This window comes from Lithobates pipiens, unplaced genomic scaffold, assembly GCF_037356315.1.
Source record: "Lithobates pipiens isolate NorthernLeopardFrog02 unplaced genomic scaffold, aLitPip1_a1.2 Scaffold_160, whole genome shotgun sequence".
Taxonomy (NCBI): Eukaryota; Metazoa; Chordata; class Amphibia; order Anura; family Ranidae; genus Lithobates; species Lithobates pipiens.
Window position 1 is genome coordinate 2,593,873 of NW_027507749.1, and position 25,520 is coordinate 2,619,392.

At 52.1% G+C, this 25,520-nt stretch overlaps 1 protein-coding gene across 1 annotated transcript in view; it reads right to left on the reverse strand.

Moving 5' to 3' along the window:
* LOC143986468 (vomeronasal type-2 receptor 1-like) overlaps positions 1-17,721 on the reverse strand; it is a 58,151-nt gene extending 40,430 nt beyond the window's left edge. The window contains exon 1 of the mRNA XM_077484812.1: positions 17,441-17,721. Coding sequence (XP_077340938.1) covers positions 17,441-17,695 — 255 coding nt within the window. The 5' untranslated portion in view covers positions 17,696-17,721. The remainder of the gene's footprint in view (positions 1-17,440) is intronic.
* Positions 17,722-25,520: the final 7,799 nt, after the last annotated feature.

Consider the following 25,520-nt stretch of genomic DNA (forward strand, 5'->3'; position numbering starts at 1 on the left):
AGGCTGGCCCGTGGGCACCGGAACATCTGCAGGCATTTGTGTGCCTCTTGTCCTTTGGCTCCTTCTGTTTCACTCCCAGTGGGACCTGGGCTGGAGATATAAGAGAGGCCGACCTCGTCATTTCAACCTGCCTTCAGGTACGTGACACTGGGTAATGAGGACCGGCTGAACAGGCTGGGTAACGGGCACTGGCCCAGTAGTCTGGGTAATGAGCACTGGCTGAGCAGGCTGGGTAACTGACACCGGCTTAGCAGGCTGGGTAACTGACACTGGCTCAGCAGGCTGGGTAACTAGCAACAGCTCAGCAGGCTGAACCGTTTGCACCATAACTTCAGGCTGGACCATGGGCACTGGAACATCAGACTGTCCTGTGGGCACGGGAACACCAGGCTGGACCGTGGGCACTGAAACACCCAGGCTGGACCGTGGGCACCGGAACACCAGGGTGGACCGTGGTCACCGGAACACCAGGCTGGACCGTGGGCACGAAACATCAGGCTGAACTGTGGGCACCAGAACATCAGGCTGGATCATGGGCACTGGAACATAAGGCTGAACAGCAAATACTGGAGCATCAGGCCGGACAGCAGGAAGAAAGTTGGCAGGGTTAATTGGGTCATCAAGATCAGGACCATCAGAGGCTAGCCTAACCCCATTGGCAATCATGGAGGCAGGCTGCAGCAGATTGGCTGGCATGGAGGCAGACTGGAGCAGATTGACTGGAGTGGAGGCAGACTGCAGCAGATCGGCAGGCATGGAAGCATGCTGGAATTGATCAACTGGTGTGGAGGCAGGCTGAAGCAGATTGGCTAGCGTGGAAGCAAGCTGGAGCAGATCGGCTGGCATGAAAGCAGGCTGAAACAGATCAACTAGTGTGGAGGCAAGCTGCAGCAGATCGGCTGGTGTGGAAGCAGGCTGGAGCAGATCGATGGGAGTTGAGGGAGGCTGGAGCAGATTGGCTGGCATGGAAGCAGGCTGGAGTGGATCGGCTGGTGTGGAAGCAGGCTGGAGCAGATCGGCTGGCGTGGAGGCAGGCTGGAGCAGATCGGCTGGCATAGAGGCAGGCTGGAGCAGATCGGTAGTGGGCATCGGCTGAACAGGCTGGGTAACAGGCACTGGCACAGTAGTCTGGGTAACCTGCACTGGCTGAGCGGGCTGGGTAGCTGACACTGGCTTAGCAGGCTGGGTAACTGACACCGGCTCAGCAGGCTGGGTAACTAGCAACGGCTCAGCAGGCTGAACCGTGGGCACCATAACTTCAGGCTGGACCATGGGCACCGGAACATCAGACTGTCATGTGGGCACGGGAACACCAGGCTGGACCGTGGGCACTGAAACACCCAGGCTGGCCCGTGGGCACCGGAACATCTGCAGGCATTCGTGTGCCTCCTGTCCTTTGGCTCCTTCTGTTTCACTCCCAGCGGGACCTGGGCTGGAGATATAAGAGAGGCCGACCTCGTCATTTCAACCTTCCTTCAGGTACGTGACACTGGGTAATGGGGACCGGCTGAACAGGCTGGGTAACAGGCACTGGCCCAGTAGTCTGGGTAATGAGCACTGGCTGAGCAGGCTGGGTAACTGACACCGGCTTAGCAGGCTGGGTAACTGACACTGGCTCAGCAGGCTGGGTAACTAGCAACAGCTCAGCAGGCTGAACCGTTTGCACCATAACTTCAGGCTGGACCATGGGCACTGGAACATCAGACTGTCCTGTGGGCACGGGAACACCAGGCTGGACCGTGGGCACTGAAACACCCAGGCTGGACCGTGGGCACCGGAACACCAGGGTGGACCGTGGTCACCGGAACACCAGGCTGGACCGTGGGCACGAAACATCAGGCTGAACTGTGGGCACCAGAACATCAGGCTGGATCATGGGCACTGGAACATAAGGCTGAACAGCAAATACTGGAGCATCAGGCCGGACAGCAGGCAGAAGGTTGGCAGGGTTAATTGGGTCATTAGGTTCAGGACCATCAGAGGCTAGCCTAACCCCACTGGCAATCATGGAGGCAGGCTGGAGCAGATCGCCTGGTTTGGAGGCAGACTGGAGCAGATCGACTGGCATGGAGGCAGACTGGAGCAAATCGACTGGCATGGAAGCAGACTGGAGCAGATCGGCAGGCATGGAAGCATGCTGGAATGGATTGTCTGGTGTGGCAGGCAGGCTGGAGCAGATCTGAGCAGGCTGGAGCAGATCGGCTGGCGTGGAGGCAGGCTGGAGTAGATCGGCTGGCGTGGAAGCAGGCTGAAACAGATCAACTGGTGTGGAGGCAGGCTGAAGCAGATCAGCTAGCATGGAGGCAAGCTGGAGCAGATCGGCTGGCGTGGAAGCAGGCTGAAACAGATCAACTGGTGTGGAGGCAGGCTGAAACAGATCAACTGTTGTGGAGGCAGGCTGAAGCAGATCGGCTTGCGTGGAATCAGGCCAAAACAGATCTACTGGTGTGGAAGCAGGCTGAAGCAGATCGGCTGACATGGAAGAAAGCTGGAGCAGATTAGCTGGTGTGGAAGCAGGCTGGAGCAGATTGACTGGTGTGGAGGCAGGCTGAAGCAGATTGGCTGACATGGAAGAAAGCTGGAGCAGATCGGCTGGCGTGGAAGCAGGCTGAAGTGGATCAGCTGGTGTGGAAGCAGGCTTGAGAGGATTGACTGGTGTGGAAGCAGGCTGGAGCTGATTGGCTGGTATGAAAGCAAGCTGGAGCAGATCGGCTGGTGTGGAAGCAGGCTGGAGCAGATCGACTGGAGTGGAGGCAGGCTGGAGCTGATTGGCTGGCATGGAAGCAGGCTGGAGTGGATCGGCTGGTGTGGAAGCAGGCTGGAGCAGATCGGCTGGCGTGGAGGCAGGCTGGAGCAGATCGGCTGGCATAGAGGCAGGCTGGAGCAGATCGGCAGTGGGCTTCGGCTGAACAGGCTGGGTAACAGGCACTGGCCCAGTAGTCTGGGTAACCTGCACTGGCTGAGCAGGCTGGGTAACTGACACTGGCTTAGCAGGCTGGGTAACTGACACCGGCTCAGCAGGCTGGGTAACTAGTAACGGCTCAGCAGGCTGAACCGTGGGCACCATAACTTCAGGCTGGACCATGGGCACCGGAACATCAGACTGTCCTGTGGGCACGGGAACACCAGGCTGGACCGTGGGCACTGAAACACCCAGGCTGGCCCGTGGGCACCGGAACATCTGCAGGCATTCGTGTGCCTCCTGTCCTTTGGCTCCTTCTGTTTCACTCCCAGTGGGACCTGGGCTGGAGATATAAGAGAGGCCGACCTCGTCATTTCAACCTTCCTTCAGGTACGTGACACGGGGTAATGGGGACCGGCTGAACAGGCTGGGTAACGGGCACTGGCCCAGTAGTCTGGGTAATGAGCACTGGCTGAGCAGGCTGGGTAACTGACACCGGCTTAGCAGGCTGGGTAACTAGCAACAGCTCAGCAGGCTGAACCGTTTGCACCATAACTTCAGGCTGGACCATGGGCACTGGAACATCAGACTGTCTTGTGGGCACGGGAACACCAGGCTGGACCGTGGGCACTGAAACACCCAGGCTGGACCGTGGGCACTGGAACACCAGGGTGGACCGTGGGCACGAAACATCAGGCTGAACTGTGGGCACCAGAACATCAGGCTGGATCATGGGCACTGGAACATAAGGCTGAACAGCAAATACTGGAGCATCAGGCCGGACAGCAGGCAGAAGGTTGGCAGGGTTAATTGGGTCATCAAGATCAGGACCATCAGAGGCTAGCCTAACCCCATTGGCAATCATGGAGGCAGGCTGCAGCAGATCGGCTGGCATGGAGGCAGACTGGAGCAGATCGACTGGAGTGGAGGCAGACTGCAGCAGATCGGCAGGCATGGAAGCATGCTGGAATTGATCAACTGGTGTGGAGGCAGACTGCAGCAGATCGGCAGGCATGGAAGCATGCTGAAATTGATCAACTGGTGTGGAGGCAGGCTGAAGCAGATTGGCTAGCGTGGAAGCAAGCTGGAGCAGATCGGCTGGCATGAAAGCAGGCTGAAACAGATCAACTAGTGTGGAGGCAAGCTGCAGCAGATCAGCTGGTGTGGAAGCAGGCTGGAGCAGATCGTCTGGAGTGGAGGGAGGCTGGAGCAGATTGGCTGGCATGGAAGCAGGCTGGAGTGGATCGGCTGGTGTGGAAGAAGGCTGGAGCAGATCGGCTGGCGTGGAGGCAGGCTGGAGCAGATCGGCTGGCATAGAGGCAGGCTGGAGCAGATCGGCAGTGGGCATTGGCTGAACAGGCTGGGTAACAGGCACTGGCCCAGTAGTCTGGGTAATGAGCACTAGCTGAGCAGGCTGGGTAACTGACACCGGCTTAGCAGGCTGGGTAACTGACACTGGCTCAGCAGGCTGGGTAACTAGCAACAGCTCAGCAGGCTGAACCGTTTGCACCATAACTTCAGGCTGGACCATGGGCACTGGAACATCAGACTGTCCTGTGGGCACGGGAACACCAGGCTGGACCGTGGGCACTGAAACACCCAGGCTGGACCGTGGGCTCCGGAACACCAGGGTGGACCGTGGTCACAGGAACACCAGGCTGGACCGTGGGCAGGAAACATCAGGCTGAACTGTGCGCACCAGAACATCAGGCTGGATCATGGGCACTGGAACATAAGGCTGAACAGCAAATACTGGAGCATCAGGCCGGACAGCAGGCAGAAGGTTGGCAGGGTTAATTGGGTCATCAAGATCAGGACCATCAGAGGCTAGCCTAACCCCATTGGCAATCATGGAGGCAAGCTGCAGCAGATCGGCTGGCATGGAAGCAAGCTGGAGCAGATCGGCTGGCGTGGAAGCAGGCTGAAGCGGATCGACTGGTGTGGAAGCAGGCTGGAGCGGATTGATTGTTGTGGAAGCAAGCTGGAGCTGATTGGCTGGTATGGAAGCAAGCTGGAGCTGATTGGCTGGTATGGAAGCAAGCTGGAGCAGATCAGCTGGCGTGGAAGCATGCTGAAACAAATCAACTGGTGTGGAGGCAGGCAGAAGCAGATCGACTGGTGTGGAAGCAGGCTGGAGCGGATTGATTGTTGTGGAAGCAAGCTGGAGCTGATTGGCTGGTATGGAAGCAAGCTGGAGCAGGTCAGCTGGCGTGGAAGCATGCTGAAACAGATCGGCTGGCGTGGAAGCAGGCTGAAGCGGATCGACTGGTGTGGAAGCAGGCTGGAGCGGATTGATTGTTGTGGAAGCAAGCTGGAGCTGATTGGCTGGTATGGAAGCAAGCTGGAGCAGATCGGCTGGCGTGGAAGCAGGCTGAAGAGGATCAGCTGGTGTGGAAGCAGGCTGGAGCGGGTCAACTGGTGTGGAAGCAGGCTGGAGCTGATTGGCTGGTATGGAAGCAAGCTGGAGCAGATCGGCTGGTGTGAAAGCCGCCTGGAGCAGATCGGCTGGCGTGGAAGCAGGCTGAAACAGATTAACTGGTGTGGAGGCAGGCTGAAGCAGATCGGCTGGCATGGAAGCAAGCTGGAGCGGATCGGCTGGCGTGGAAGCAGGCTTGAGAGGATTGACTGGTGTGGAAGCAGGCTGGAGCTGATTGGCTGGTATGAAAGCAAGCTGGAGCAGATCGGCTGGTGTGGAAGCAGGCTGGAGCAGATCGACTGGAGTGGAGGGAGGCTGGAGCAGATTGGCTGGCATGGAAGCAGGCTGGAGTGGATCGGCTGGTGTGGAAGCAGGCTGGAGCAGATCGGCTGGCGTGGAGGCAGGCTGGAGCAGATCGGCTGGCATAGAGGCAGGCTGGAGCAGATCGGTAGTGGGCATCGGCTGAACAGGCTGGGTAACAGGCACTGGCACAGTAGTCTGGGTAACCTGCACTGGCTGAGCAGGCTGGGTAACTGACACTGGCTTAGCAGGCTGGGTAACTGACACCGGCTCAGCAGGCTGGGTAACTAGCAACGGCTCAGCAGGCTGAACCTGGGCACCATAACTTCAGGCTGGACCATGGGCACCGGAACATCAGACTGTCCTGTGGGCACGGGAACACCAGGCTGGACCATGGGCACTGAAACACCCAGGCTGGCCCGTGGGCACCGGAACATCTGCAGGCATTCGTGTGCCTCCTGTCCTTTGGCTCCTTCTGTTTCACTCCCAGTGGGACCTGGGCTGGAGATATAAGAGAGGCCGACCTCGTCATTTCAACCTTCCTTCAGGTACGTGACACTGGGTAATGGGGACCGGCTGAACAGGCTGGGTAACGGGCACTGGCCCAGTAGTCTGGGTAATGAGCACTGGCTGAGCAGGCTGGGTAACTGACACCGGCTTAGCAGGCTGGGTAACTGACACTGGCTCAGCAGGCTGGGTAACTAGCAACAGCTCAGCAGGCTGAACCGTTTGCACCATAACTTCAGGCTGGACCATGGGCACTGGAACATCAGACTGTCCTGTGGGCACGGGAACACCAGGCTGGACCGTGGGCACTGAAACACCCAGGCTGGACCGTGGGCACCGGAACACCAGGGTGGACCGTGGTCACCGGAACACCAGGCTGGACCGTGGGCACGAAACATCAGGCTGAACTGTGGGCACCAGAACATCAGGCTGGATCATGGGCACTGGAACATAAGGCTGAACAGCAAATACTGGAGCATCAGGCCGGACAGCAGGCAGAAGGTTGGCAGGGTTAATTGGGTCATCAAGATCAGGACCATCAGAGGCTAGCCTAACCCCATTGGCAATCATGGAGGCAGGCTGCAGCAGATCGGCTGGCATGAAAGCAGACTGGAGCAGATCGACTGGAGTGGAGGCAGACTGCAGCAGATCGGCAGGCATGGAAGCATGCTGGAATTGATCAACTGGTGTGGAGGCAGGCTGAAGCAGATTGGCTAGCGTGGAAGCAAGCTGGAGCAGATCGGCTGGCATGAAAGCAGGCTGAAACAGATCAACTATTGTGGAGGCAAGCTGCAGCAGATCGGCTGTCGTGGAAGCAAGCTGGAGCAGATCGGCTGGCGTGGAAGCAGGCTGAAGCGGATCGGCTGGTGTGGAAGCAGGCTGGAGCGGATTGATTGGTGTGGAAGCAAGCTGGAGCTGATTGGCTGGTATGGAAGCAAGCTGGAGCAGATCAGCTGGCGTGGAAGCATGCTGAAACAGATCAACTGGTGTGGAGGCAGGCAGAAGCAGATTGGCTAGCGTGGAAGCAAGCTGGAGCAGATCGGCTGGCTTGGAAGCAGGCTGAAGAGGATCAGCTGGTGTGGAAGCAGGCTGGAGCGGGTCAACTGGTGTGGAAGCAGGCTGGAACTGATTGGTTGGTATGGAAGCAAGCTGGAGCAGATTGGCTAGTGTGGAACCAGACTGGAGCAGATGGACTGGTGTGGAGGCAGGGTGGAGCAGATTGGCTGGCGTGGAAGCAGGCTGGAGCAGATCGACTGGCGTGGAGGCAGGCTGGAGCAGATTGGCTGGCGTGGAAGCAGGCTGAAACAGATCAACTGGTGTGGAGGCAGGCTGAAGCAGATCGGCTGGCATGGAAGCAAGCTGGAGCGGATCGGCTGGCGTGGAAGCAGGCTTGAGAGGATTGACTGGTGTGGAAGCAGGCTGGAGCTGATTGGCTGGTATGAAAGCAAGCTGGAGCAGATCGGCTGGTGTGGAAGCAGGCTGGAGCAGATCGACTGGAGTGGAGGGAGGCTGGAGCAGATTGGCTGGCATGGAAGCAGGCTGGAGTGGATCGGCTGGTGTGGAAGCAGGCTGGAGCAGATCGGCTGGCGTGGAGGCAGGCTGGAGCAGATCGGCTGGCATAGAGGCAGGCTGGAGCAGATCGGCAGTGGGCATCGGCTGAACAGGCTGGGTAACAGGCACTGGCCCAGTAGTCTGGGTAACCTGCACTGGCTGAGCAGGTTGGGTAACTGACACTGGCTTAGCAGGCTGGGTAACTGACACCGGCTCAGCAGGCTGGGTAACTAGTAACGGCTCAGCAGGCTGAACCTGGGCACCATAACTTCAGGCTGGACCATGGGCACCGGAACATCAGACTGTCCTGTGGGCACGGGAACACCAGGCTGGACCGTGGGCACTGAAACACCCAGGCTGGCCCGTGGGCACCGGAACATCTGCAGGCATTCGTGTGCCTCCTGTCCTTTGGCTCCTTCTGTTTCACTCCCAGTGGGACCTGGGCTGGAGATATAAGAGAGGCCGACCTCGTCATTTCAACCTTCCTTCAGGTACGTGACACTGGGTAATGGGGACCGGCTGAACAGGCTGGGTAACGGGCACTGGCCCAGTAGTCTGGGTAATGAGCACTGGCTGAGCAGGCTGGGTAACTGACACCGGCTTAGCAGGCTGGGTAACTGACACTGGCTCAGCAGGCTGGGTAACTAGCAACAGCTCAGCAGGCTGAACCGTTTGCACCATAACTTCAGGCTGGACCATGGGCACTGGAACATCAGACTGTCCTGTGGGCACGGGAACACCAGGCTGGACCGTGGGCACTGAAACACCCAGGCTGGACCGTGGGCACCGGAACACCAGGGTGGACCGTGGTCACCGGAACACCAGGCTGGACCGTGGGCACGAAACATCAGGCTGAACTGTGGGCACCAGAACATCAGGCTGGATCATGGGCACTGGAACATAAGGCTGAACAGCAAATACTGGAGCATCAGGCCGGACAGCAGGCAGAAGGTTGGCAGGGTTAATTGGGTCATCAAGATCAGGACCATCAGAGGCTAGCCTAACCCCATTGGCAATCATGGAGGCAGGCTGCAGCAGATCGGCTGGCATGAAAGCAGACTGGAGCAGATCGACTGGAGTGGAGGCAGACTGCAGCAGATCGGCAGGCATGGAAGCATGCTGGAATTGATCAACTGGTGTGGAGGCAGGCAGAAGCAGATTGGCTAGCGTGGAAGCAAGCTGGAGCAGATCGGCTGGCTTGGAAGCAGGCTGAAGAGGATCAGCTGGTGTGGAAGCAGGCTGGAGCGGGTCAACTGGTGTGGAAGCAGGCTGGAGCTGATTGGCTGGTATGGAAGCAAGCTGGAGCAGATTGGCTAGTGTGGAACCAGACTGGAGCAGATGGACTGGTGTGGAGGCAGGGTGGAGCAGATTGGCTGGCGTGGAAGCAGGCTGGAGCAGATCGACTGGCGTGGAGGCAGGCTGGAGCAGATTGGCTGGCGTGGAAGCAGGCTGAAACAGATCAACTGGTGTGGAGGCAGGCTGAAGCAGATCGGCTGGCATGGAAGCAAGCTGGAGCGGATCGGCTGGCGTGGAAGCAGGCTTGAGAGGATTGACTGGTGTGGAAGCAGGCTGGAGCTGATTGGCTGGTATGAAAGCAAGCTGGAGCAGATCGGCTGGTGTGGAAGCAGGCTGGAGCAGATCGACTGGAGTGGAGGGAGGCTGGAGCAGATTGGCTGGCATGGAAGCAGGCTGGAGTGGATCGGCTGGTGTGGAAGCAGGCTGGAGCAGATCGGCTGGCGTGGAGGCAGGCTGGAGCAGATCGGCTGGCATAGAGGCAGGCTGGAGCAGATCGGCAGTGGGCATCGGCTGAACAGGCTGGGTAACAGGCACTGGCCCAGTAGTCTGGGTAACCTGCACTGGCTGAGCAGGTTGGGTAACTGACACTGGCTTAGCAGGCTGGGTAACTGACACCGGCTCAGCAGGCTGGGTAACTAGCAACGGCTCAGCAGGCTGAACCTGGGCACCATAACTTCAGGCTGGACCATGGGCACCGGAACATCAGACTGTCCTGTGGGCACGGGAACACCAGGCTGGACCGTGGGCACTGAAACACCCAGGCTGGCCCGTGGGCACCGGAACATCTGCAGGCATTCATGTGCCTCCTGTCCTTTGGCTCCTTCTGTTTCACTCCCAGTGGGACCTGGGCTGGAGATATAAGAGAGGCCGACCTCGTCATTTCAACCTTCCTTCAGGTACGTGACACTGGGTAATGGGGACCGGCTGAACAGGCTGGGTAACGGGCACTGGCCCAGTAGTCTGGGTAATGAGCACTGGCTGAGCAGGCTGGGTAACTGACACCGGCTTAGCAGGCTGGGTAACTGACACTGGCTCAGCAGGCTGGGTAACTAGCAACAGCTCAGCAGGCTGAACCGTTTGCACCATAACTTCAGGCTGGACCATGGGCACTGGAACATCAGACTGTCCTGTGGGCACGGGAACACCAGGCTGGACCGTGGGCACTGAAACACCCAGGCTGGACCGTGGGCACCGGAACACCAGGGTGGACCGTGGTCACCGGAACACCAGGCTGGACCGTGGGCACGAAACATCAGGCTGAACTGTGGGCACCAGAACATCAGGCTGGATCATGGGCACTGGAACATAAGGCTGAACAGCAAATACTGGAGCATCAGGCCGGACAGCAGGCAGAAGGTTGGCAGGGTTAATTGGGTCATCAAGATCAGGACCATCAGAGGCTAGCCTAACCCCATTGGCAATCATGGAGGCAGGCTGCAGCAGATCGGCTGGCATGAAAGCAGACTGGAGCAGATCGACTGGAGTGGAGGCAGACTGCAGCAGATCGGCAGGCATGGAAGCATGCTGGAATTGATCAACTGGTGTGGAGGCAGGCTGAAGCAGATTGGCTAGCGTGGAAGCAAGCTGGAGCAGATCGGCTGGCATGAAAGCAGGCTGAAACAGATCAACTAGTGTGGAGGCAAGCTGCAGCAGATCGGCTGTCGTGGAAGCAAGCTGGAGCAGATCGGCTGGCGTGGAAGCAGGCTGAAGCGGATCGGCTGGTGTGGAAGCAGGCTGGAGCGGATTGATTGGTGTGGAAGCAAGCTGGAGCTGATTGGCTGGTATGGAAGCAAGCTGGAGCAGATCAGCTGGCATGGAAGCATGCTGAAACAGATCAACTGGTGTGGAGGCAGGCAGAAGCAGATTGGCTAGCGTGGAAGCAAGCTGGAGCAGATCGGCTGGCTTGGAAGCAGGCTGAAGAGGATCAGCTGGTGTGGAAGCAGGCTGGAGCGGGTCAACTGGTGTGGAAGCAGGCTGGAGCTGATTGGCTGGTATGGAAGCAAGCTGGAGCAGATTGGCTAGTGTGGAAGCAGACTGGAGCAGATGGACTGGTGTGGAGGCAGGGTGGAGCAGATTGGCTGGCGTGGAAGCAGGCTGGAGCAGATCGACTGGCGTGGAGGCAGGCTGGAGCAGATTGGCTGGCGTGGAAGCAGGCTGAAACAGATCAACTGGTGTGGAGGCAGGCTGAAGCAGATCGGCTGGCATGGAAGCAAGCTGGAGCGGATCGGCTGGCGTGGAAGCAGGCTGAAGCGGATCAGCTGGTGTGGAAGCAGACTGGAGCGGACCGGCTGGTGTGGACGCAGGCTGGAGCGGATCGTTTGGTGTGGAAGCAGGCTGGAGCTGATTGACTGGTATGGAAGCAATCTGGAGCAGATTCTTCAGTTTCTTCTTTGGTTTAACCACTGAAGTTTTGTAAGTGACTACAGTTCGGTAAATAGGGGGTGAAGGTGATTAAAGAGAAGGGCTGGAGTACAATAAAGAAGAGGGAGCAGTTACTAAGGGGGATCTTTGTGGAACTGTTGCAGGCAGCAGAGAAAAGGCAGATGGCTTAAAGGCAGGATAGGTGCAGCAAGTGGAAACAGGATACTGATATTTAGTTGGTAGCAGGGTATATTGGGCTATAACTGTGGTTGCTGTGGGTGATGGAGAAACTGAGGAGGCAGGTCTCTGGCAACAGGAGTGGGCTGTTGCAATCTGACTCAGGCTGATGCCACGTACATACGATCGGACTATCCGGCAGACTTAGTCCGGCGGACAAACCATCGGACTTTGAAGCGGAGGTCCGCCAGACTTTCCGAACATGCAGATCTGCCCACACACGACCAGACTTTTCCGGCAGACTAGGCCGGACTATGACGGGAGTCCGCTGGACTTTTGAAATGAACGGACTTGCCCACACACAGAGGAAACTCCTTCATTTTGAACGCGGCTCCAGGTAGATGGGACTAGAGAAGGAAGTCAATGTTGCCGCCTTTGGTGGCAAGATTGACACCTCGCTGGCCCCGTCACCTGGTATGGACTTAAAGGGGAAGCCCTACGCTGAAAAAACGGCATGGGGGCCCCCCCCAAAGTTCATATCAGACCCTTATCCGAACATGCAGCCATTGCCGGTCAGGAAAGGGGTGGGGAGGAGCGAGCGGTCCCCCCCCCCCTCCTGAGCCATACCAGGCTGGGTGCCTTCATCATGGGGGGTGCTTAGTTGAAGGGGGGCCCTGCGGCAGAAATTGGGATAAAATCTTTGGAACAAAGAACACGAAGGAGAGATAGGTTTACTTTAGGAGCATATTAATATGCTCTTGAAATTCAGGGTTTTTATAGACTGGCAGTAATGTTCCCCCAGCTGCAGCATACTGCCAAGTTTGCTCCAGTGATGAGCAGGGAGGGGATGATGAGGTCATTGACTCTACTTAGTTGCCTGATAGAAGAGAGGAGGAGGAGGAGGCACATTCCAATTAGAATGATTTATGATGTAGTAGGTCTTGGCGCTGCTTCAGGGATGCATGCACTGTCCTGTCACCATTTGAGGAGGCCATGAGGATGGTGAGCAGTGACAGTGCATGCATCAGTGATACTCAGAACAGCGGGAGGAAGGGGAGGACTTCCTTACCTTTCAAGGCCCCTTTATCCAGGTAGTATTCCTGCGGGCCCGCCGAACATACAGGAAGAAGAGGAGCAGGAGGAGGATTGTGTCAGCATGGAGGTGGAGGATAGAACTCAGCAGCAGTCTTCAAGGGATTGTTTTCATTCCCCAGAAACCCATGGAGTTGTACATGGCTGGGAGGAGGTAGTTGCAGATTATGTGATCCTTCATAACCCAGAGGACTCAGGATCGAATGCCTCTGAAAACTTATGCTGCGAGACCTCCCTGATCCTGCAAAGCCTGCCAAAGGACCCTAGGATTCGTGGTATCAAGGAGAGGGATCATTATCAAGCTGGCAACCTTTCTTGATCCACATTACAAGAGTAAAGTTGCAGAACTTATCCAGCCTTCGAGGAGGGAGCAAAGGATGAAACATCAGGAAGCCTTGAAGAAAGGTTTGTGCAATGTGTTTCCAGAGCCTGGGAGGTTACAATTTCTTGGTGCTGGACAATGTGTTGCTGAGACTTCATTCAGTCCCAGAAAGATCTGTGGAGAAGGTGGCCAGCTGACTGATGCCTTCAGACAATTCTTCAGTCCTCAACGCCCAGGTCTGATCGGTCTCAGCAACCATCGCCAGCGTCTGCATTACATGGTGCAGGAATATTTAGTGGCAATATCAGACTTGGAGACCTTTCCAACAGAGTATCCACTAGGTTACTAGGTCTTGAGGATGGGCCACTGGCCGGAGCTTGCTCAATATGCAATTGAGCTACTGGCCTGTTCTGCATCCAGTGTTCTTTCTGAACGCACATTCAGTGCTGGTGGAGGGTTTGTAACCAATAACAGAGTGTGCCTGTCCACAGACTCTGTTGATACTTTCATAAAAATGAATCAGTCTTGGATCAACAGCTACCAAGCACCTGATGCTGATGTAACTGATTGATTTTTCTATGGATGTGGGATCCCTTGAAGACTGCCTATATTGAGTGACTATCATATTATGCTGAGTGACTATCCTATTTCTCCTCGATCTTGATGATGCTGGCTTCTAATAATATTTTTGATTCAGGGCACCACCAGCACTTCCTAAGGCCAAATTTTTCTGCCCCTGTTTACAAGGAGCATGTGATTAAAATTTTTGATCTAATATTTCACAGCAGGGCCCGTTCCTGTGCCCACCAAAAGTAACAGTGAGCTGGATAGCCACACTCCAGATATTCAACTTTATTTAACCACCAACACCTAAGGCCCAATTTTCTGCAGAGTATATAGGGAAGGCCGTATAGTATATACAGGCGGTTCCCTACTTACAAACATCTAACTTACAAATGACTCCTACTTACAAACGGAGGGAGACAACAGGAAGCAACAAGAAGTGAGAGGAAATTTACCAATAGGAAGGGAAATTCTCTCCTGTAAGCCCTTGTACACACGGTAGGAAATTCCGGCGGAAAATGTCCAATCGGACCGTGTTGTCGGATAATCCAACCGTGTGTGGGCTCCATCTGACTTTTTGTCCAACCAACAAAGTTTGAGAGCTGAATATAAAATTTTCCAACAACATGGTCCGATTGGACTTTGTCCAATCGTTTGTAGAGATTTTGCTCAGATCAAATTACGAGACCAAAGCTATTGGCTGCTAGCCGCAACATAGTCCCGTCGCAACGAGCAAACATCATCACGTTCTGAATGATCGGATTTTACAACAACTTTGTCCTACCGTATGTATGCAACACCAGTTTCGGACAAAATCCGAAAAAATCTGACGGATTTTGTTGTTGGAATGTCCGATCGTGTGTACAAGGGCTAAGAGTTAATATGGGAAAAAGGTGTCTCCACTGATGCTTTATCATCAATCCTTGTTTCCCTAATAACCCAAAATTTTCAAAATCAAATTGTCGATGGAACAGAAAGTGAGGTGAAATCTTCTGAACAGGGGCACAGACAGCAAAACATATGTTACAGGGGTGATGATAACCCTTCCCTATGCTATCCAACAAGCTTAAAAATAGATTTTTGGGCTAGAGCTACATTTAGAAAACGTACCAAATCACAAACAGATTAAATTTAAGAACAAACCTACAGTCCCTGTCTTGTTTATAACCCAGGGACCACTTGTATACTGCTGTTCAGAGTATATAGGGACTGGGGGCCTTACGCCTTTTTTTTTTTAAATTTTGGTGCAGGGTTCCCCTAATATCCATTTCAGACCCAGAGGGCCTGGTAATGGACTGGGGAGGGGGGGGGGGGGATGCCATTTTTCTTAATTATTTTCATGTATATATTGCTGGGACTCGACAATAACATCCGCAAGCAGTTTTAAATGATTTTTTTCCCTTTAGAAATTTCATTTTGCTGCAGGGACTGTTCTAAACACTGAAAAACTGCTCCACTTTACAGGCATACTATAGACACCCCCAGGTAAATTTAAAGGAATATTTCACTTTTATTGTTTCACTTTAAGCATTATTAAAATCACTGCTCCTGAAAAAATTGCAGTTTTTAAAACTTTTTTGCATTGATACATATCTCCTGGGGCAGGACCGGGGTCCCCAAACACTTTTATGACAATAACTAGCATATTAGCGATTCAGCAGTGTGTCGCTTTATCTGACAATTACGCGGTCGTGCGACGTGGCTCCTAAACAAAATTGACATCTTTTTTTTTTCCCACAAATAGAGCTTTCTTTTGGTGGTATTTGATAACCTCTGCAGTTTTTATTTTTTGCGCTATAAACAAAAATAGAGCGACAATTTTGAAAAAAATTCTATATTTTTTACTTTTTGTATATCCCCCAAAAAATATATAAAAAAAACAATTTTTTCCTCAGTTTAGGCCGATACGATAGCGTTTACAAAATAAGGGATAGTTTTATAGCATTTTTATTAATATTTTTTTTTTTTTTACTAGTAAAGGCGGCCATCAGTAATTTTTATTGTGACTGCGACATTATGGCGGACACATCGGACATTTTTGACACATTTTGGGACCATTATCATTTATACAGCAATCAGTGCAATTTAAATGCACGGATTCCTGTGTAAATGACACTGGCAGTGAAGGAGTTAACCACTAGGGGACGGGTAGGGGTTAAGTGTGTGTGTTTTTTAAATGTAGGGGGCGTGGCTTGGTGTCTGACGTCACTGATTGTCTTTCCCTAACAGGGAACAGATGATCAGTGACAGGCTCAGTAGGAAGCACGGGGAAATGTTTGTATACACAGACCTCTCCTCGTTCTTCAGCTCTGTGACCCAATTGCGGGACACCACGGTCACGGAGCTCAGGACCGGGTCGGGATCGCGTCGACGGCGGGGCACTCCCGACCCACGGCTGGGCACTTAAAGAGCCACGTACAGGTATGTGATTGTGCCCAGCCATGCCATTCTGCTGACATATATGTGCAGGAGGCGGTCCTTAAGAGGTTAACATGAGCACTTTCGATTTTTCACATTCTTGTCCCATAGACTTTAACTGTGTTAGTGTGGTCGCACAAACCTGTGCCAGTTCACATATTTTGCCGCAACCCGAACCGGGGGGGGGGGGGGGGGGTGTTTGGCTCATCATTAGCCAGTTCCCGACCAGCGCACGCTGATGTACGTCGGCAGAATGGCACGGGCAGGCAAATGGGCGACAGCACGCTCGCATGCTGGTCAGTGAGTCCAGACGCGGGTCCTGTGGACTCGATCACCGCGGGCATACCCGCGATCGTCTCACGGGGAGGCTGAACGGAGAGATGCCATTGTAAACAGCATCTCCCCGTTCTGCCTAGCAACATGTGACTGGAGCAGAGATCAGTGTTCACTAAATGAAAGCCCAGCCCCCAACAGTTAGTAACACACCTCTAGGAACACTTAACCCCTACACTGCCACCCACTGGTTAACCCCTTCACTGCCAGTGTCATTTACACAGGAATCACTGCATTTATATAGCAGTGATTGCTGTATAAATGACAATGGTCCCAAAAATGTGTCAAAAATGTCCGATGTGTCGCAGTCACAATAAAAATCGCTGATCGCCGCCATTACAAGTAAATAAAAAAATATTAATAAAAATGCCATTAAACTCTCCCCTATTTTGTAAATGCTATAACTTTTGCGCAAACCAATCAATAATCGCTTATTGCGATTTTTTTACCAAAAATATGTAGAAGAATACGTATCGGTCTAAACTGAGGGAATTTTTTTTTTATATATATATATATTTTTGGGGGATATTTATTATAACAAAAAGTAAAAAATAATGTGTTTTTTTTCAAAATTGTCGCTCTATTTTTGTTAATAGCGCAAAAAATAAAAACTGCAGGGGTGATCAAATACCACCAAAAGAAAGCTCTATTTGTGGGAAAAAAGGACGTCAATTTTGTTTGGGAGCCACGTCGCATGACCGTGCAATTGTCAGTTAAGGCAACGCAGTGCCGAATCGCAAAAAGTGGTCTGGTCTTTGGCCAGCAAAATGGTCCGGGGCTGAAGTGGTTAAGCAGTGTACATGAAGCCTAAGATGCCCAAGGTAGGGAACTGGCTATGTATGTTACTACTTGATCTCTATCCATAAAGTCCAAGGGGGTTATATCCTGCTGCACTTCTGTGCATCATACATATATTGTCTAATTTGGATGTTGGTAGTTTTATACACTTATAACGCGTCGGAATTTCTTTCAGGAAAAGTCCAACGGAAGCTTTTCATCGGATATCTTGATCGTGTGTAGGCCCCATCAGACTTTTTCGGTCTACATTTCCGACGGAGTCAGATACTCACTTTCTGTACAATCTCCCTTTGATCTGCACCGTTTCCATATTAATAATGCTACAAAAATTCCAACTAGACTGTATGGAACCATCACCGAACACACCATGTTTCATACATTTTATATTGAAGTGATCACCTACCTGTGTATAGCGATGTAGACTGAGTAACTGAGCTAGTGCATGATTTGTATGGAAAGTACCATCACCAATAAAACCAGCCACTTCTCCATGTCCCTTACAGTAATAGTTGGGAGCTTCATTTTCTCCAGACAATATCTTTGTGGCATATCCTATTGTTTTCATTGGATCAGAACAAGTACTAAATATATGATAGCCCAGGGTAACGTTGGGTAGAAGATCTGGGTTCTTGTTAATCTCATTTACAGCCAAAATCATGGCTAAGATGCATCTGTATTCTTCAAGGTCAACCCTGCAGGATAGTGAAAGGTTTTCAAACTACACAAAATGATTACGTCTGAGACTACAGTTTGGGCACAGCCCACAGTTTAATTAGAACTAACACAAATTTATGTGTAGTCTCACCACCGCAGCAGCTACTGTGTTGGGTCGTTTGTTCTTACCTTGACCTTGGAAAGTGCCTTAGCTTCAGTGTCTTAGCTTCTAACACCTCAGGTGTACATGTTAATATGGGTAAATTAGCAATTTTTTTTTTAAGGAAGGCATGGCTTGCTTCGAAGAGGGATGACTGCTTAACCCGCTAGCTCCAACAGTATGTAGTATGGGGACTGCCTCCCGCAACACTTCGGCTTCAGGATCGAGATCTCCGAGGAGTAACAGAGGTCAGACTACCCACAATATACCGGAGATATTCGGAACACACAGACCTAGCATGGAGACCTCCACCTCAGCCACCTTACAAGTGCAGGACGAGATAGTACTGACACCATCTGCTTCACAACATCCTGACATGATGGTGAGCCCAGGAATACCTCAACACCCGACCTTGCAGGATCTCCGCGCAGTGGTGACAGATATAAAAGATACTTTCACCGCCGCCATCACGGACCTCCGCCATGAATTACAGGCAATGGCGGGCAGAGTACAGGATGTGAAAAAAAAGACAGCCCAGCAACAGTCAGCGATCAAGAAGATCAACAACTCTATGGAGACTTACACAATGCAACTGAGGGACATCCAGAGACATGTCGAAGATCTGGATAAACGCGGAAGGAGACAAAATTTGTGGGTGAGAGGACTCCCTGAAAGCATGGATAACACACAGCTAACCACAACAGTGTCTGCCTTATTCAAGCAGCTCTTGGAAAAGAACAGCTCAGAACTCATTGAAATGGAGCACATCCACAGAGCACTCAGACCACCCGGCAGAGACTCTGATCCCCCTAGGGATGTTATCTGTTACCTTAATGATAAGCGATACCCATCCGAATCTCCTTTCTCTCTGGAATGATACAAACACTTATGCTACATGGTAAGATTTTCCACAGATACTGAACTTTGGGCAAGAGATCTTATACCATATAATCTGGTTTACCGATTGAGATTAAAACAGAGAAGAGATCTGCATCACTGATGTAACTCATTACTTTCAACTTGATAGATTGTGATGTTATCTAATAGTTTGCTGCCAATACTCCTGACAATCAATATGGGCTTTGAGTGTGCAGGTATATGGCGAAACATACTAAACAAAATGTCCTACATTTACACAGATATCACTTAAAGGCTCATAGTCTGCTTTGAGAGACTCTGAGCCTATTACTAATGATCTGGCTACCATCTGGTAGTGAATAACAATATTCCTCAATAGGGATGGCCAAACAGTTCACCCGGCGGTCGTTTCCCGGCAAATTTCAGCTGTTCGCCGCTCCGCCCAATCGGCGGACTATTGCCGCCGTTTGCCTGGCGGACTTCCGTGTTTACTGTGCAAAAGAACTTTGACCTATGATGACACATCCATCATGGGGTACAGGACAGCCAATTGAGACATTACAGCACATGGACACTTGGACATTCCCCCTAACTTATAAATAGACCCGATCCGGTGGCCATTTTACATTCTTTCTTCTGTCACTATAGGGAGAGGTTGCTGTGTGGAGCAGGGAGAGACTGCAGTGACCCAAATCGCTAGCTATTTGGTCCACAAAAGTTCTTTTCAGGACTGGTATAGGTGTTAGGTGTAGTTCAGGATATAGGTTTGAGGCAGTGCTGTGCTAGTGATTGTTGCAGCAGCCTGAGTGTCTTTTGTCAGTGTAGAGAAAGGGACAGGATGCTGTGTGCTGCAGGGACAGTCAGTTTAACCATTAGCTGTTACTATTAGGTCCACAAAAGTGCTATTCAAGTTATTGTTCCAGCAGCCTCTGTTTTGTCAGTTTAAATAGGGACAGGCAGGAAGCTGTGTGTGAGGCAGTGAGGGACAGTCAGTTTAATCATTAGCTGTTACTATTAGGTCCACAAAGGTTCTTTTCAGGACTGGTATGGTAATAGGCTTGTACACGTATAATAGGCTTTCTTCCAAATATAGAAAGAATATTATACTTGACTGCTGCCCTTCTGCTGCAGTAGTCCTTTATCAGTATAGGGACTGAGGTACAGTCTGCTAATCATTCACAACCTACTTGTTCCACAAAGGTCCTTATAAGGACTGGTAAGGTATAGGATACTACAATACATAGGGTTGAGTGAGGTACAGTCTGCTATTCCGTAAGGACTGGTATAGGTCCACAATACATAGGGTTGAGGTGCACTACTGCTGACTGCTGCCCTTCTGCTGCAGTAGTCCTTTATCAGTATAGGGACTGAGGTACAGTCTGCTAATCATTCACAACCTACTTGTTCCACACCGGTCCTTATAAGGACTGGTAAGGTATAGGGTTCTACAGTACATAGGGTTGAGTGAGGTACAGTCTGCTATTCCTTAAGGACTGGTATAGGTCCACAATACATAGGGTTGAGGTGCACTACTGCTGACTGCTGCCCTTCTGCTGCAATAGTCCTTTATCAGTATAGGGACTGAGGTACAGTCTGCTAATCATTCACAACCTACTTGTTCCACAAAGGTCCTTATAAGGACTGGTAAGGTATAGGGTACTACAGTACATAGGGTTGAGTGAGATACAGTCTGCTATTCTGTAAGGACTGGTATAGGTCCACAATACATAGGGTTGAGGTGCACTACTGCTGACCGCTGCCCTTCTGCTGCAGTAGTCCTTTATCAGTATAGGGACTGAGGTACAGTCTGCTAATCATTCACAACCTACTTGTTCCACAAAGGTCCTTATAAGGACTGGTAAGGTATTGGGTACTACAGTACATAGGGTTGAGTGAGGTACAGTCTGCTATTCCTTAAGGACTGGTATAGGTCCACAATACATAGGGTTGAGGTGCACTACTGCTGACCGCTGCCCTTCTGCTGCAGTAGTCCTTTATCAGTATAGGGACTGAGGTACAGTCTGCTAATCATTCACAACCTACTTGTTCCACAAAGGTCCTTATAAGGACTGGTAAGGTATTGGGTACTACAGTACATAGGGTTGAGTGAGGTACAGTCTGCTATTCTGTAAGGACTGGTATAGGTCCACAATACATAGGGTTGAGGTGCACTACTGCTGACTGCTGCCCTTCTGCTGCAGTAGTCCTTTATCAGTATAGGGATTGAGAGTTTTGTCACAGGGTCTTTTAAAAAATGACAGGCAGAGAAAGAGGCAGGCCCTTCCGCAGGGGTGGTAGGGGTAGGGCAGGAGCAACAGGCTTGAGCCAAAGTGGGAAGTTGCAGAAGGTGCGTTCAATTCATTTAAAGGACGCACCAGACTTGGTTGAGTGGCTCACTCAGCCTTACTCTTCTGCACCCTCCTCATCCTCTCGATCTGCACCCTCTTCTTCACTCTCTGCTTGTGCACCCCCAAAGACACTACCACCAACAACACCACCACCACCACATACCTTCCGCTTGAGTCACAGGAATTATTTTCCGATCCATATCAAGACATTTCTGATGCGCAGCCACTCTTGGTATTGGATCAGGAAGAGGAGGTAGCAACAACCGCCACTCAGCAGTCTGACGACAGTACCCAGATCAGCCCAAGGAGGAGGTTGGTCCCCGGTGTTGCTGCCTACTCCGAGATCTCTACTTATAGCGGTGGGGAAGGTGACGTTGATGATGACGTGTCTAGTGATGTCACGTGGGTGCCCACAAGAGAGGAAGAGGAGGGGAGTTCAGAGGGAGATATGGACCAGCAGATAGGGAGGAGAAGCAAGAATAACTTACATTGCACAGGAGGGACAAAGCAGACTGCAAATGTATCAGGAGCAAGTCATCGACCTTGTACGGTCACATCTGGCGCTCCAAGGATGCCGGCACATGGCTTCGCAGTGTGGGCTTTTTTTAACGTGTCTGCTGCTGACAATAGCGTTGCCATCTGCAAACTTTGCAGTCAATGTATTAGTCGCGGTAAGCCCAACACTCACCTAGGGACGACCGCCTTAAGAAGGCACATGAGCAGCCATCACCGAGCCCAGTGGGAGCAACGGAACACACAAAGCCACACTCCAGGCTCTCACCGTCCAACCTCGTCTTCTACTTCTCCTTCTCCTCTCTCCTCACAATTGTCCTCCACTCCACCTTCCATCACGCCAAGCTCACGTTTTTCTGCAAAAAGGCAGGCTTCCGTGGGCCTAATGTTCGAGCGTAAAAAAAAATTATGATGCCGGATAACCCTCTTGCCCAACAGTTGACGGGTGGTTTGTCAGAACTCATAGCCCGCCAACTACTGCCATATAAACTGGTGGACTCGGAGGCCTTTCGGAAATTTGTGGCCATTGGAACACCACAATGGAAGGTCCCAGGAAGGAAGTATTTCTCAGAGAAGGGCATCCCAGAGCTATATGGCCATGTTCAGCGGCAAATGAATGTATCTCTGGCACACAGTGTCGGTGCCAAGATACATCTGACCACAGACACGTGGTCTAGCAAACATGGGCAGGGAAGGTATATCACTTTTACTGCCTACTGGGTGAACCTTCTGACGGGCGTCAAGCATGTAACCCGTGGCACCCATTTAGATTTGGTTTTACCGCCACGGATTGCATGCAGGCCGGGCTCTTCTTCTCCTCCTCCTCCTACTCCATCCTCCTCCCTCTCCTCCTCGGCTGACTCCTCCTTTTCCGCTGCTAGCGTCTCTTCCGCTGCGCCGCCCAAGCTCCCCAGAACCTATTCGACGTGCCAGGTGAGAGGTTGTCATGCCGTGCTGCGTCTGTTGTGCCTGGAAGCCAAGAGCCACACTGGCCCGGCACTACTTTCAGCTTTGCGTTCACAGGCAGATCAGTGGCTAACACCGCTCAATTTGACAGTTGGTAAAGTGGAGTGTGACAACGGTGCCAATCTGCTTAGCACATTGAAACAGGGCAAAATTACGCACGTGCCATGCATGGCACACGTCTTAAACTTGGTCGTGCAGCGATTCGTTGTTAAATACCCTGGGGTCCAGAACATCTTGTGGCAGGCAAGGAAAATCTTGGCCCATTTCAGAAGATCTTACACGGCCATGGCTCGCCTTGCTGACATTCAGCAGGGACACAATCTCCCGGTCAGACGTCTTATTTGCGATTGCCTGACGTGATGGAACTCAACCTTCTATATGCTTGATAGGCTGCTCCAGCAGAAACGTGCAGTTAACGTCTACCTGTATGAACTCTGCGGCAGAACAGGTTCTGGGGAGCTGGGGTTTTTTTCACCGCGCCAGTGGCTGCTCATGCACGACGCATGCAGACTTCTGCAGCCATTTGAGGAGATCACAAAACTAGTCAGTCGCAGCCATGGCGCCATCAGTGACATGGTACCTTATGCCTTCTTTATGGAACGTGCATTGCGTCGTGTCATTGATCAAGCTGTGGAGGAGCAGGAGCGGGAAGATAAGGAAGTCACAATGCTGGATGAATTCCCAGGGGGGCTACTCTATCTGAGACAAGTCAACAACAGAAGTCTGAAGAGGAGTCAGAGGAGGATGGTGCCGGGCAGATGAGAAGAAGTAAGAGCATGCTTTAAACCTTTCTGGGATCCCTGTTGTTGTGCGCGGATGGGGAGAGGAGAATGCAGAGGACGACATTATCCTAGATGATGAGCAGGAGCCAGGCCACCACACCGCTTCCAGTTTAATGCAAATGGGGGCCTTCATGCTCCAGTGTTTTAATAGGGACCCCCGTATAAAAAGCATAAGGGTCAAGGACCTGTACTGGGTGGCAATTTACTTAGACCCCCGGTACAAACACAAAATGGCGGAAATGTTACCGCCGTCACAGAGGGCTGTCAGAATGGAGCACTTTCAGTCCTTGCTTCGAGAAATGCTGCATTCTGCTTTTGCGTGCGCTGGCAAAGGAGCAATTCCCACTTCCAGAGAAGGAGTTGCGGGTACCAATCCAACAGCGCCTGCAAGTAGAGGCCGGTTTGAAGATGTGTTGGTAACTTTGGATATGAGGTCATTCTTTCAGCCGACCCATTGACAGGTGTCATCCGGATCCAGCATCAGGGAACGCCTAGACCGTCAGGTGTCCGACTACATCGGGTTAACGGCCGATGTGGACGCTCTGAGGAGTGATGAACCCCTGGATGATGGGCTCCCACCATCCCTGTACTATGCTCATTATGAGGGGCTCCCACCATCCCTGTGCTATGCTCATTATGAGGGGCTCCCACCATCCCTGTGCTGTGCTGACTTCCTCCTGGGGCTGCTTATTATGAGCGGCTCCCACCATCCCTGTGCTGTGCTGACTTCCTCCTGGGGCTGTACCTCTGCTGTGCATATTATGAGGGGCTCCCTCCATCCCTGTGCTATGCTCATTATGAGGGACTCCCACCATCCCTGTGCTATGCTGACTTCCTCCTTGGGCTGCTTATGATGCAGGTGTCAGTGCTGTATATCCCGGTGCTGGTGTCAGTGCTGTATATCACCGTGCTGGTGTGAGTGCTTTATGTCACGCTGCTGATGTCAGTGCTCTCTATCACGGTGCTGGTGTCAGATCACTCTATCACAGTGCAGGTGTCATTGCTATATGTCACGCTGCTGATGTCAGTGCTCTCTATCACGGTGCTGGTGTCTTTGCTGTATATCACGGTGTTGGTGTCAGTGCTTTATGTCACGCTGCTGATGTCAGTGGTCTCTATCACGGTGCTGGTGTCAGATCACTCTATCACGGTGCAGGTGTCATTGCTATATGTCACGCTGCTGATGTCAGTGCTCTCTATCACGGTGCTGGTGTCTTTGCTGTATATCACGGTGTTGGTGTCAGTGCTTTATGTCACGCTGCTGATGTCAGTGGTCTCTATCACGGTGCTGGTGTCAGATCACGCTATCACGGTGCAGGTTTCATTGCTGTATGTCACGCTGCTGATGTCAGTGCTCTCTATCATGGTGCTGCTGTCAGTGCTGTATATTACGGTGCTGGTGTCAGTGCTTTATGTCACGCTGCTGATGTCAGTGCTCTCTATCACGGTGCTGGTGTCAGTGCTGTATATCACGGTGCTGGTGTCAGTGCTTTATGTCACGCTGCTGATGTCAGTGCTCTCTATCATGGTGCTGGTGTCAGATCACTCTATCACGGTGCAGGTGTCATTGCTGTATGTCACGCTGCTGGTGATCATCTCCTGCACCCTCTTCTTTGCCTACCCTAACCTTCCCTCTCCTCCATTGCCTTCATGCGCTCCACAGTCCTGAATTGTCACAACAATTTCACATATAAAAAAAGAATGCTTGTAGTTGTCGATCCCAGATTCACCTCATACATGTGTTATGTCATTGGCCATGTGGTGGAACTATGTGTGCACAGCTAGTAATTATTTTGTGGCTGCAAATTTGACCTGTAGGTTTGCAAAGTTCGCCTCCCATTCAAAGGGGCCCGCCGTGAACGTTACGGTTTGCAAACTATCGGCCGCGTTCGCGGTCCGCGTTCGCAAAACGTCCCGTCGGAAGTTCGTCCATCACTAGAAATGACACCCCAAAATAAATTCTGCTGTTTCTCCTGAGTATGGGGATACCACATGTGTGGGATTTTTTGGAGACCTAGCTGCGTACGGGGCCCTGAAAGCCAAGCACCGCCTTCAGGCTTTCTAAGGTCGTATGCAGGGTCTCCACGAGAATGACAGAGTTCATTGTCGCTGAAGTGCATGAACCACAAAATCTGCTCGTATGGTGACCCTGACATGGAAGCAGAGAACACGTGCATATGGTGAATTGGGTCAGTGGACCAA